General features: G+C 35.2%; 2 protein-coding genes across 3 annotated transcripts in view; one reads left to right on the top strand and one right to left on the bottom strand.

Annotated features, from left to right (window-relative positions):
• Positions 1 to 4,563, top strand: part of LOC106462169 (MOB kinase activator-like 3) — a 75,128-nt gene extending 70,565 nt beyond the window's left edge. Inside the window, exons 7-8 of one of the 2 annotated variants that reach the window (XR_002611176.1) lie at positions 1,082 to 4,291; positions 4,388 to 4,563. Coding sequence is in view for 1 of the 2 variants with exons in the window: in XM_022389349.1 (XP_022245057.1) it covers positions 1,082 to 1,105 (24 nt within the window). In the remaining variant the exon portion in view is untranslated. Of the gene's footprint in view, positions 1 to 1,081 lie in introns of both variants that reach the window. The other variant, XM_022389349.1, reaches the window with a different exon arrangement.
• Positions 4,564 to 9,064: 4,501 nt separating this feature from the next.
• LOC106462166 (hepatocyte nuclear factor 6-like) overlaps positions 9,065 to 14,939 on the bottom strand; it is a 62,144-nt gene continuing 56,269 nt past the window's right edge. The window contains exon 2 of the mRNA XM_022389348.1: positions 9,065 to 9,828. Coding sequence (XP_022245056.1) covers positions 9,434 to 9,828 — 395 coding nt within the window. The 3' untranslated portion in view covers positions 9,065 to 9,433. The remainder of the gene's footprint in view (positions 9,829 to 14,939) is intronic.

Here is a 14,939-nt window from a genome sequence, read left to right as displayed (position 1 = left end):
TTACGGCTTGACTCGATTATCTTTATCTTCAATCTCTCTATCTATGCAATTCTTCTCCTCGCTTTATTTGCCAGGCTTATATTTCTAAAAAAAAGAGGGCGTCTGGAACAGACTAGAGTTGCCAGGAAAGTTCATGATCCTTCGAGAATCTCATTACGTGTTACCAGCGTCACGTGACTTCCGTTGTCGTAACAATATAAACACTCTTATACTGTGTTTAACGATAAAGAAATCGTTATGAAATGGACGTCTTAAACATGATTTCAAGTTTAAGATAGAGGGAAATTGATATGATAAGTTTAAAACTTTTGTTTTTATTTTCTGTTCACTCATTTCAAGGACCATTTTATTATCTGCCTTATCTTGTAGTTTTTTTTTTTGTCTATGAATTATTTAAACTCTTATGATTGAAGAGTTTTACGCTGAAAAAAAAACTATGCTGATTCCGAAACGTTCAAATGTAGTTTTGTTATTGAGCTGTGAATAGACATGCTGATCATCATATCTGTGAATCTTCTGTGTTATCCATCTGTGAATAAACATGCTGATCAGCATATCTGTAGATCTTCTGTGTTATCCATCTGTGAATAAACATACTGCTTATTATACCTGTGTTATTCATCTGTAAATAAACGAACTGATCATCATATCTGTAGATTTTCTGTGTTATCCATCTGTAAATAAACATGCTGCTTATTATACCTGTGTTATTCATCTGTAAATAAACGAACTGATCATCATATCTGTAGATTTTTATGTGTTATTTGTCTGTAAGTAAGCATAGTGCTCATCATATTTGTGGTTTTTCTCTGTCATTCATCTGTAAATATACACGCTGCTTGTTATATTCGTGGTTCTGTTTTCAATCAAAAAGAGAAACTTGTCTTTTCTTTATCAATTATGTCAAATAAAGCTATTAGTAAACTAAAGTTTATAAATTTATAAACGGTTGAGTTTAGTTCTAATTAGATATTACGCATCATTTAAGCTATGTAATATGCATATAATTGTACATCTATTATTAATATTTATTTTTACACCAGTTATTACTAGCATTTGTTGTCTCGAATCGATATCGTAGGTCGATCGAAATCGACGGACTTGAAACCTCAGACTGTTAAAATCGTTGTCGAAACCATTAAGACGATGTCTACACCGCCAGTTATAATCCACGGACCAATCATCGACTTTTCTCCCCGAGAAGTTGCGGAGTTTACCCGCAACTATAAGCCTAAAGTCCGCATAATTCCTGAGAATTTTAGAAGACTCCTATAACCTAGATCTCCCGTAGATCTAAAATATACGTGCCAACCAAGGAATTCTAATCCACCCGTGAAATACCAACCCCCCAAAAAAGCAGTGCCAACCATGTAATTCTAATCCACCCGTGAAATACCAACCCCCCAAAAAGCAGTGCCAACCATGGAATTCTAATCCACCCGTGAAATACCAACCCCCCAAAAAAAGCAGTGCCAACCATGGAATTCTAATCCACCCGTGAAATACCAACCCCCCAAAAAGCAGTGCCAACCATGGAATTCTAATCCACCCGTGAAATACCAACCCCCCCCCCCAAAAAAAAAAGTATTGCTTTTAGGTGTTTAGTGTTTAATAGATATGGTTAAATATATCTCTAGTAGTATAATATATGTTGTAGAACACTAGAGAGATAAATCTGAAGCAGTTTAATATCTATATGTTTTGTAACTGAATATGATACATGAAGCGATTCTAGTGAGTGCTTTACCATCTTAACCAAATATTGTGGTGAGTGCTTTACTATCCTAACTAAATATTGTGGTGAGTGCTTTACTATCCTAACTAAATATTGTGGTGAGTGCTTTACTATCCTAACTAAATATTGTGGTGAGTGCTTTACTATCCTAACTAAATATTCGTAAAACACTTCTTAAGAACTCCGACTCCCCATTTATCACAGTCTACAAAGACGAATTAATCTAGAGTGAGGTACTGGTGTTAAAAACCGTTATTTAAACCAGTATGGGAAGGCTAATTTCAAGAGTTATGGTTTTGGTGTATCAGATGTGTTTAAACAGAAGAAACCACAAAGACGACAGTCAAGATGCTAATGTTTATTTCTTTAGTGACCTCATCACATAAATTTCACTAGTAGAGTTTTTATCGGATTTGTCAACTAGCTGAACACAATGCATGCCTGACATAAACTACAGTACAGAGAACACGTGTGAGTCACAGTTTTGTATTTCATCTTGCATAATGATCAGCATGAACCATGTGCTAACAACAGGATTTATAAAGAACATTGCTGTCTACACTCTCAGGAAGTATTACATAGTAACTTAAGTATCATTAGAGTAGTGCAGTGAAGAATGAAAACTAGGGTGAATAAAGAACAACTTAAGTATCATTAGAGTAGTGCAGGGAAGAATGAAAACTAGGGTGAATAAAGAACAACTTAAGTATCATTAGAGTAGTGCAGTGAAGAATGAAAACTAGGGTGAATAAAGAACAACTTAAGTATCAATAGAGTAGTGCAGGGAAGAATGAAAACTAGGGTGAATAAAGAACAACTTAAGTATCAATAGAGTAGTGCAGTGAAGAATGAAAACTAGGGTGAATAAAGAACAACTTAAGTATCAATAGAGTAGTGCAGTGAAGAATGAAAACTAGGGTGAATAAAGAACAACTTAAGTATCATTAGAGTAGTACAGTGAAGAATGAAAACTAGGATGAGTAAAGAACAACTTAAGTATCATTAGAGTAGTGCAGTGAAGAATAAAAACAATGGTGAATAAAGAACAGCTTAAGTATCAGTAGAGTAGTACAGGAACGAATCAAACAGGGTTGAGCGAAGAGCACTGTGTTAGTGGACAACAACTCTGGTAAATCCAAATTATTTGATAACTTGGAATTTTCGTATCCTTAACACCTTCAAGTCGCCTCCTGAGAGAGCAGAACACAGTAATAAGTTAAACATTTTCTATTTCCATAACACCAACTTAATGTAACATTTAAAATGATGAATTGTACTGAAATAATGTTACACGTGACACTGTATAATCTCGGACCAGCGGTTTAGATAAGTTATACAATCAACAAGTATTTTCTACAGAGACTAATAATTATACACGTCAACGTTGAGTATTTTTGTTAAACTTACAGGAAAACTAATACCTATTAACTCTAGCAAAGAAAACTTGGTATACAGTAGATTTTAATTTACACTGACAAAAGTTACGAGCTAACACTGCTAGGTGCAATACCCGTATTATCTCTAACGAAAAGAAGAAATATTGAAAACTAGGGGATGAAAGTTCCCTAACAATTTCTTTTTAGACATTTTGAATAAACATAAAAAAATAATAATGTTAGTGCATAATACAATAGCATTTAAAATGCATTATTTAATTCTGAAATAATAGCCTTTTGTTTTCTTATTTTCTGTGACGATTTATCGCCAATTAGAAACGAGGGAAAATTACGTAAAACTAAGATCTTTCAACCTTTGTATATACAACGAACACCTGTCACGGAACTTAAGTCGCTGAAGGTTGTGACGTCATGGGCTAGAAACGTAACACTTTAATTACAAACAGAAAAAGCTATGAGCTCATAGGGATAACCCTCGATCTTCTGATGAGTTAATTAGTTACTGGTTCTCCTCCAACAACAGAATAGTCTGTTAAACTAACTTAAGACTTAAAAAGTCCGTACTAAGGATAAAGCAGTTCTACTTTACCCGAACTGATATTCCAATTTTATTACACCTACCATGTCGAACATAAGACAGCATAATGTGATGAAGATTGTCAGAAAGCTTTAGCTTAAGAGTCCTAGTGTACCATAAGTTAGAAAAATATATATACAGTGGCAGTTTTTCATTACCATTTTAAACGGATCCTGATTTCCATTAAAAAAAGTGTTTGTGTTGAACAATCATAATTTACCATATATTAAAATACTGCGTCATTCAGTCTTGGTTTATCAGTTAATCAGATCAAGGTTTCCACAAAGAAACACGTTTGTGTCAAATAATCATAATATATCATACAGTGTAAAATACTTCAGTCTGTCAGGGTTTATCAGTTTATTTTAATCAAGATATCCACAAAGAAACAGGTTTGAGTCACATCAAAATTGCTGCACACTTACATTTGAAGAAACAGGTTTGAAGTCACATCAAGGTTGCTTCACACTTACATTTTAAGAAACAGGTTTGAGTCACATAAAACTTGCTGCCCACTTACATTTTAAGAAACAGGTTTGAAGTCACATCAAAGTTGCTGCACACTTACATTTTAAGAAACAGGTTTGAAGTCACATCAAAGTTGCGGCACACCTACATTTTAAGAAACAGGTTTGAAGTCAAATCAAAGTTGCGGCACACTTACATTTTAAGAAACAGGTTTGAGTCACATCAAACTGGCATGTTACATTTTAAGGTTATTGAATAAAAGTACGTTATCCAAAGAATGTCCGAATCCGTTGTACATTTTTACAAGTAATCAAACACTGTGAGGTGTATATTACATTCAATGTTTTCTATAACTTCCTAACTAAGACACACATGTCGCTACAGTCGCTACCTTTTTTTTGTTGTTATTGTTATTACAACACAGTGACAGCAGACAATATGCATGAAAACACACAAGAACATAGAAAGATATTGCTTTAAGAATGGTTATGATTAGAATTTGGGATTGACAGTAACACTGACTAGTTTATAAAAATATATAACAGCCTCCGAATTGATAACGTATCGCGTGAATAAGACGGTGTGAATATTCAGTAGAACTTAAATGTTTCTCTCGCTAGGGTAATAGTCACTTATTCGGAAACCATATATCAAGGAATATACAGCCACTGTATGTATTAAAGGTATTGCGATACAGCGATACGATACAAGTATCGTATCGTGAAGTCGTGATACGATACAATATATGTATCTTCACAAAATTCGACAAGATTTCAGTAAACATCACAAGTCTTTTGTACAGAAAAAATCAGAATTTCTAATAAAGTATTTTTGCTAAAAATTAATGATTCAATAAAGGAAGATGAGTATTGAGTACTAAACGTTGTCTTCATTTATCAAAAACATTACGTGCAAAGTAACGTAACAAATTAACAATAACAAAATAGATAGACAGATATTAACTTTGTTATTTTACTTCTCTGTCATTTAGTTGATCAAACCTGAGAATTTGAAAAACCACTGGTGAAGTGTGAAGTACTTAAATAAGACAATGTTATTAGTAATATAGATAATAAATTACAGACAAGACTGTCAAACATTGTAACAAACCGTTGGTAAAACTTCTGTATCTAGAAACGCATCGTATCGACTACTATGACGAGATACGCACCCCTATTATGTATGGTGTGACTCTCCATTGACCTCATTAATGTCAACAGTCAGTTCATAGACCTCTTAAACAGTCGTCGACAATATCAAAAAGCTAAAAGTCAGCAGTATTTTCAATAAATAGTAAATATAATACACACATTTTCTAAATGTCTAACACTATCCCACAAATGGTGAAACGTAGGGGCTCAATGGAGAAACGTTTATCTCCAGCTGATAAACTGAACTGGATGAAACAAGAGTTACTAAACAGTTGTAGCTGTTGGTGGTCGAACAGCCTAAATTACTATAATTACCACAAATATACTTCAACTTTTCAATATCATTTATTAATCATTTGACATTTAAAATGTCTGTAGACGCTCTTTTTTTACGATAAAAAGTCTACTTTATTATAGTACTAGATACATTGTGTATTTTACTTATAAACGTGTATTAGTTTTATAATTACATCACAGTCAACCTATGCTAACACTAATTGTCACAAGCCTGTTTTAAATGCGTGTATCGGTGAGTTAACATTACCTGACGTCAGAGTGTTGAACCCTCTATTAGTGCGCGTAATTTACACGTTATTCTTCACACACAATAATCCCAAAGATTAAGCATGTTACTGGCATGTTTATACGTTATTAAGCCAACTGCTTTATGTCAGTAAGTGTTAACACGAGAGACGCGTGGATGTAATTCAAATCCTTTATGTGCTTAAGTCATTCATGCTTAAGGTACTGACTGATTTTATTGTATTTTAAATTCATATTCTAGCGTTTCATAATGTATGTGGATATTGAGTTTGTTTCAAGTACAACCGTCTCTATCTCGGAGAAAAACCGGACGTAACCTGGTAGTAGGTTTGTTTCAAGTACAACCGTCTCTATCTCGGAGAAAAACCGGACGTAACCTGGTAGTAGGTTTGTTTCAAGTACAACCGTCTCTATCTGAGAGAAAAGCCGGACGTAGTAGTAGAAAAACCTGGTAGTAGGTTCCGGGCTGCGGATCGCGTGGTCCAATATTTGATCTGAACAAGCTCTGCATTTTCGGCTGTGGGGACGTTATAACTAAGACAGCCATTAACACTATTTCGTTAAGAATGGCCTTATGGGCGATGAGTACTTCTGACTGACCTCCCTCCGGTCAGCAGTTATAAATTACGAATGACCACACCCGAGCCTAGGAGTTTGTCTTCAACATTTAGCCCATGTTCCACATAAGGTCTATTATAGGTTTAAAATCTAGGAGAAAGTATCATTATTCTGGGCGTTTACAGAGGCGATTATTTTACGTGATGCAGTAAAAAATATCGAAGTTTGGAACTTAATCCCACAACTTGAAAGAGTAAAAGGATAAGAATAGTCTTTTACATGAAGAGCCAGTAATAAACAAAAATTAAACTTAAACGTTTGGACGAAGATCTTCATATTTCACGTGACCTTTCATGGAAATCTAGAACAAAATGTGTCCAATTTTAATTCCACATTATAATTCTAAAGACCTTAAATGCACACACTGTATAGTAACATATTGAACTAACACATTAGCTCTCAAACTGAAACATTGTTATACGATAAGAAAAACGAAACAGGAAAAACTTAAGAACTAGTTTACACTACACAATAAAATTACAGATTCTCCCCTAGAGCTACGAACTTGAAATTTTGACATCCTCCTGACAATGACGTTGCTTGTTCCCAAGTGATGTATTTGTAGATGGACGTGATAACTTATATCAATCGTATGTTTTTCGCTATTAAAACAGTCTTTAACAGGCTCCTCACAAGCCAGTGGGGACATTTTTGTTGAAAATAAAAACTACCCAATTCGGTTTTTTCTTAATTTGAACTGAAATTTTTGGACATTTTTATTGGCTAAAAAGAAAGCATGTCCCGCACTCTTTTAGCGTTAGGGCTGCGAAAAGTGATTTGAAGTGGTAAAGTGAATGAAGTCCGTCAGCGCATCAAGAGTTTAACGGCCAAGTACAACAAGGATGGAAGTCTCCAAACGACAAGCAGAGGTTTTCAGGAACGGTTTAGAACCACCTTGGTAGATTTTGTGCAGCAAGCCGTGTAGAATATTATGCCTGTAGCTGCTTTCAAAATGTTCCTGTCTGCTCATCCTACTGCTGACTATCGTGATGCTTCGACCTTCCCTACCGAATCGCAGGTGAAATCGTTCGGATCTCAATTGAAAGCTAAACATAAAAAGGTGATAGTAGAAGCATAAGAGGTGGGCAATTGCTTACTTAATGATGCTGAGAATGTGGATTTATTGATATATACTGAATTTACTCCCAGCGGGTAGACCTTAGTACTAGCTAGTATGGAGACTTGAGGATGCTGTATTTCACTTAAATATTTATCAATTAACAAATGAAAACTTGTCTCGAAGTTGTCCGGAAAAGATACGCTCTTTGGAAGTTTCCGGATTGAACTTACTTTTAATATTCAACAAATTGTATTGTAAAGACATCCCTTGGCTCCTGAGGGACGTGTTAAAAACAGACCTTGATTACAGAGAAACGGGATATACTTACACACGTTTGATCTGTCCACACAAACACATTTTAAATAACAACGTTTGGTATGCAAAAGACCATACCACATAGTTAAAAATAAATTATTTAATATTATACACATGCTGAAATATAAAAGTATATTAAACGTAAAACTCAACACGGGTAAGGTACTGAAATCAGAACAAAAGTGAATGAACGAACTGACACTTTATGAGTAGAAAAATGGTTCACGTTAACCTTCGTGACACTAGTAAAAACTGCGCAGGAAGAATAGTTTGTATCTTAATAATGTTTAACCATATTGCAAATTGAACACTCCGCTAATAATGATTAAATTCGTGCATCTGTTTCTTGGAGGGTGGTTTGTGGAAACTGTATGTACTTTTATTTTATTTAACTATATAATTATACGTACATATAAGAAAAAGTGGTTTTCCACACCTTAACTCTTGTATTAAATATAATTAATACTTAATACATTAGTTAATAATGTAATAGTGCTAACATTTTCACATCTACTCCTCACTACAAACGTGCAAATTAAATCGATATCACATGTGCCTTTAACCTGATTCTGATTGGTTCTTACTTTGGTGGTCATCAGTATAGGTCAAATGCTGACCAACAGCTTCCTCAATCTGTCTATAATACGACACTCACTAATTTAACAGGAATGTCTGAGTATTAAACACTTCCTAGCCAAGGATCTTTTCATCATACACAGGTTAACTTGAGATGACTTTGCTGATAGAAACAGCTAACAAAGTTTTGTAAACCACATAGAGAGAGTTAGAAACATGCATTTTGTACCCATATATCTTTTTGTCCTGAATGAAACTAACTTACATGTGATGTTTTGCTTTATAGATGTGACATTTTACTGCATGATTACTTGAATACTTATTCAACCTAGATAGTTTAATAAATATTTACAAATATAAATAATTAAATAAATCGTATGTTACTTATTTCACAAATATCACTCTTATTAACACCAGATCAAATAATGGAATGTAATTTTTTTTTCTTCTTGTGGAAAATTGGAATTGTATTGCAGTTAATAGAGATTTTGTCAAACAAATTTTATAAACAACAACAAAAAAAGGATACGAAATATTCACTTCAACAACGTAACAAAATACGTAAAATACTTTTATAAAATAATTATATCAATATATATATATTATGAAATCTAATTTTTTTAAGTATTAAATCCATTGGTGCGATTATGGTGATGCACACATTATTGCCCGTTCTTCACGACCATTTAGTCTACAAAGCTAAGCTACAAAAGTGCATATCTATCCTCGTGGTGCAGATGATTTCACGACTGTCAAGACGCAGCAAAGAGGACTATATACTGTTGAGCTTTGATAAAATATTGTTTGTGACGTCAACGCTGTAACTTAACAAGGTAAGTACTTGATTTTTTACGTCAAAAATCAACAGGCGGTAATAAGTAATAACCAATCACATCACCAGTCTCCATTCAGACTGTTCGGTGTATCACAAAGAATGTCTTCTTGCACGATGGAAACACTTGACGTTAGATGGCGCTGCATGCATGAGCAGAATTAGGATGTTGTTAAATTACCGACTGAAATTGTTGAAAGAGTTGGTGAAGTAGAACTTGTTGAAGGCGACATTGGCGAGGGGGCGCTGCTACTGATGACTGTCACACAAGACACATTGATACTGCTGACTCCAGCGCTATCTTGTGGTTGAGGTTTTTCTTCTTCCGTCCACTTGTCTTGAGAGCGCCGCCTGGCGTTCATGAAGAAGTTCCCCACCGTGGTTAGATCGAGCCCCAGTTGTTGCCCTATGGTGATCTGCATCTCTTTCGAAGGTCGCTTGGTCTCCTTGAAGATAGCTTGTAGCGTCCGCCGCTGGAGGTCGGTAAAGACAAGACGTGGCTTCTTGGGTTGGCTATGGTTCTTCTGTTGAGGAGCTTCTTCCTTTCGCTTGCAGGCTAAGGAAAGATGAAATATAGACAATGAAATATGTAACATGCAACAAACATGCCCGAGCTGATATTAGTTAGAAAAAACAAACAATTTTAATTAGCATTGTATTCTATACAGTTTTTAGAAGCGAACTAAGTTCATAATTCAGTTAACACAAAGGGATTTTTTTTATATATTTAACCTTAATTGACTTAAACACCCAAAACATTTCAACTAAACCAAAATCACTCCTACATTGTTAATGCATTACCTAGCTGGAGGGGTGGACAATACGTGTTCATTCTTTATAAACACTGCTATATTATCAAATAGAAACGTACAATCATAATTCCGGTTAACTTGTGACATACGGACACTCGCCAATATGCAGTACATAAATTATAAAACAACAACAAAATGTTTTGTTTTTTTTCAGCTGTCGTTGACCAACTTGCACACAAAGAAAAGTGGTAAATCAAGAATAAAAGGCAACAAGTGGAGACTTACTTATACCAACACACTTGGATGATTCCAGCTAAGTCCAAAAGAACGTAACAAGCTTTCACTTAAAGAAGCCCCCCAGTGGCACAGCGGTATGTCTGCGGTTTCGATACCCGTGGTGGGCACAGCACAGATAGCCAATTGTGTAGCTTTGTGCATAAATTCAAACAATAATCTCGGAAACTGAAAACAGGGGTTATTTTCACCAAGAAATAAAACGTATGGTAGTTTTTCTTTAAAAAAGAATCATCTGTACTCTCTATAGAGTGGTGATTCTGTAGAGCAAGCTACCTGAAATTCACCTTGTTCCTTTAACACTGAAAGACTAGAGGAAAGGCAGCTACTCATCGCCACCCACCGCCAACTCTTGGGCTACTCTGTTACCAATGAATAGTGGGATTGACATTATAACGCATCCACGGCTGAAAGGGCGAGCATGTTTGGTGGGACGAGGATTCGAACCCGCGACCCTCAGGGATCTATATTGATAATTAGATTATATCTTTGAGGTCAATAGGTTATAGCTGTGAGGTCAATAAGTTATTGCTGTGAGATCTTTAGGTTATATATGTGAGGTCAACGACCAACACAGTCTGGCTAGCTATGAATCTAACGACTTAAAAATCCTTACATTTCAAGTTCCTGAGTGAAGGTGGTTCTGTAAATATAGGTAACACGGAAGAACCCAGTCATAACGGCTAAAATAGTTGATGTCATTACAAAAAATAATCAGAAAATTAGGTATCGATTCTCGATACCTCACTACTATAAAAGCTTGGTTTGGTTTGAACTTTCATTGGTGGTAATGTCCAGGGTCACTGCTGAAGAGTGGAATTCTCCGAAACTTTTGTCTGGCTCACAAACACACCCCCAATGAAAGAATAGACAATTCCAAGCTTTTACTTGTTGTTAAACAAATGTTTAAACAACTTTATTCAATTACGAAATTTGATGGTATGTATGACAATAACCGCTTATACATCTAATATATCTAAAAGCCAAAAGGAAAGCCAACTCTTACTTTCTGAGTATTCGAGCAGATTTTGACGGTGAACTTTTGGCAACTGTTTATGTGGCAAACAACTTAAAAACAGCATAATCTCTTTCTGGATTTCACCCGTTTTTATTTTGTGATACTGGGTTTAGTGCGTCTATTTCCCCACAGATAGCAGCACAATAGCAGTGAGTGTCGCAACAGAAGTTAGGAGTTAAATAAGTGAATTAATTTAATTTACTTCTTCGTATTGTAATAGTTTTGTGTGTACGTTGCTATATGCTGTATCATTGTTGATCCACGTTTCGTGAGTTCCACTTGAAAAGTCTTATTTCTAATGAACACTGTGATGACAACAGAGTTGGGTGATACAGTAAGAGATTACGGGTGAGCAGAGTAAACGATGCTCGCTGCATTAGTCGTTCTTCAACCTGGACATTTATTTAACGTTTCACACTTCTTTTATATTATGTACACGAATATCTATTTACCAAGAGTACAATTCAACCACACTGTATCTGCTATATCCAGTACCGACGAAGGGTTTTCACCCAAATACAAGACAGGGATACAACATACACAATAGTAGATTAGCTGATTATTTATTTAGTTCTTAATTGTTTTTTTTTCCTTGTCAAAGCGATGAGTAAAGGGCCACATCGAAACGCTAGTTGTTTTCTCAAACTGTATGGACAACAACACTTCATCAATTTTATACGAGTCACTTACAAATCAGAAATAGAGCAAGGATTAATAACACACTATTATTCAATTGGTTTAAACACATGTTATTCATTATAAATAAATTTATGAATATGTCAATTTCGATAGAATTGAAATACTCAGATATTTACAAATTTATTGGAATAAAATGAAACAGTTGATTATAGGTTTGTATCAAAGGAAAACATGACGTACCCAATGTTATCATTGGTTTGGATGGCAATATGCAAAATTCTTGAGAGTGAAGTATTCATAAACCTAAATTTTTGTTGATGATGTTTTCAATATTTATTTATTGTAAAAAAATACAGCTTAAAACGTGCATTAGTGTGGCGTTTAATACGAGTAACCATGTATGGTGTTACTTAGTTTTCTTCAAGTTATTATGAAGTCTGTTATAGAAATCTGTCTACGGATTTACAAAACTACAATCAGAGGTTCGATTCCCCTCGGTGGACACAGCAGATAGCGCGAAGTGGCTTTGCTATGAAAACACGCACCCTGTTATAGGAGCAAATTAAAGCCGTGATCTGCATTTCACTGATCGGCCTTCCTAGTCACGTGAATGTAGCCAGTACTAGTGATTTCACTGACCAAAGTTTTAACTGCTGGCTTATGACTTTGGTACCAGCAGTTTCACACCCACTTTTCAGCGTTCAAATTAGAACTTTGTCCCAGCAACTAGACAATGGTTGAAGACCTCACGTGCATGTAATCAGGTAAACATGCTAGCTTGTAGTAACTTCTGTCATCAGTCAATGGCAGAGGAAGATCCCGGTGATCGAGTAAGGTGTTGTTACTCCATTAAGAAACCTGAGTTGAACTGGCACATTTACACGTGTTAAGAAAACATTTCTTTTGGCTTAGGGTAATTGCTGCACCATTGCAGAGGCAACGACACCTACTATGTTTCATTTGTTGACACCTTGTTTTACAATTTTTCTAAGTATAATTCAGTTGTAGTCAACCAGGACATGACCCTAACCCTGCGTTGTTTGGCAGTATTTCTGACCTATAAGACATGACGTTTTCAATTCTAACTATCGCTGTAAGTGTCCAATTTCTTATCCTAGTTGGATATATTGTTTTTCACTTAACAAGTCAGAATATCTTATCTATCCTGACTGCCCAATCAGCATGAAAAACTAGATGTCCAGATGAGGAGTTTTACTGAATACTCCATCACGCTATCTCTGAACCAACTCACCAGAAATGAGCCAGTTAAAAAAGTCCTACTGGTTCTAAAGTCTCCAAACACGAAGCAACAACTTCATTACCTACCCAGGGTTAAACCACATAAAAACAGCTTCTGTGTACATTATTTTCAAGTGAACTGAACCTAACAGGTAAGTTGCTAATGTACAAAAATAAGGTGTTCATTAAGACTCGTTTAGCATAGTTGTAGCTTGGCATGGTCTGGTGGTTAGGGCGCTCGACTCGCAATCTGCTAGTAACGGGTTCGAATTCAGGTTGGGTTTCTGTATAATTGGCTATCAAACAAGAAGACGAACGTCAATGGATAAATATCAACCTCATCCTGATAAGTTCACTGAATGAACACCAAGCCTATTCTGATAACTTCACTTGAAAAATATAGGCTTGGTGTTCTTTCAGTAAAGTTATCAGAATAGGCTTAGTGTTCGTCCAGTAAAGTTATCAGAATATGTTTGGTGTTCGTCCAGTGAAGTTCATCTTCTTATCTAGTAGTCATTTGTACAGAAACTCAACCAGAAAGATACAAAATCGCCAAAGTATTTGTCAATATAGACGTTCACTTTCCAAATTGTTTTGTCTTATTTACTCAAAAAATTCGTTTTCATTTGTGAACCATTTGTCTAAATTTTTTATATTCACTATTTTTATTGCAACTAAATTAAATAAATGTTAACGAACATTTTATTTTTGTGAAAATACCACACTATCAAAAAACATGATGTTTCGATTTTACACTTTTACCAAAAACTTCACAAAAGCTGGACTGGTATTGATTAAGAAAACAAAACAAAAAAGGTCTATGTACGTTTAGAGTTAGAACAAAATAACACCATCAAAGGCTGATGTAAAATATTATTGGAACTAGTCTTACTTAGCAGCGGTGATTAGATAAAAACAACAAAGACAAAACAGCCTCCCAGTGGCACAGCGATATATCTACAGACTTACAACGCTTGAAATCAGGTTTAGATACCTGTGGTGAACAGAGCACAGATAGCCCGTTGTATAGCTTTGTGTTTAACTACAAACAAACAATACAAAACAGAATCCGTTTAACTTGACATGACATAATGTTTTGGGATAACATGGTACCTATTAGTCCATCTCAGCCGTTCCATCCTCCAAACTAAACTAAAACTATTAATAAAAAAAAATTCTTAAAGCCAGCCTTTTTCCTTCATATACTTATCAAACTTTCTCTTAAACTCACATAAACTTACTGCCTCCATAACATCCGAAGGCAACTCATTCCAAAAGCCAACAACCCTGTTAGAAAAATAAAACTGTCTTAGCTGAAGATAACTCCTATCCTGCCAAATTTTACACTTATGTCCCCTAATCATATTATTCTCACTGTTAAATACGAAAAAAAGATGATACATCAACGCTATCAGTTCCCTTTTCAATCTTAAACACCTCAATCAGATCCATTCTAACTCTTCTTTTTTCCACGCACAAAAAAAAAATAAAAAAAATTGAGAGATTTCAACCTCTCTTCCTATCACAACCCCTCCATCCCAGGCACCATTCGGGTAACCCTTCTCTGAACACTTTCCAACAATTCAATGTCCTTCCTGAGGTAAGAAGCCCAAGACTGAACACAATACTCCAAATGTGGCCTAACCAGTGAACTGTACAATGAAATTATAACCTCTTTAGACATGTATTCAATATTTCTATAGATACAACCTAAAATTCTGTTTT

This window comes from Limulus polyphemus, unplaced genomic scaffold (assembly GCF_000517525.1).
Source record: "Limulus polyphemus unplaced genomic scaffold, Limulus_polyphemus-2.1.2 Scaffold1108, whole genome shotgun sequence".
In the NCBI taxonomy this organism is placed as follows: Eukaryota; Metazoa; Arthropoda; class Merostomata; order Xiphosura; family Limulidae; genus Limulus; species Limulus polyphemus.
This window is presented reverse-complemented; position numbering and strand designations above follow the sequence as displayed.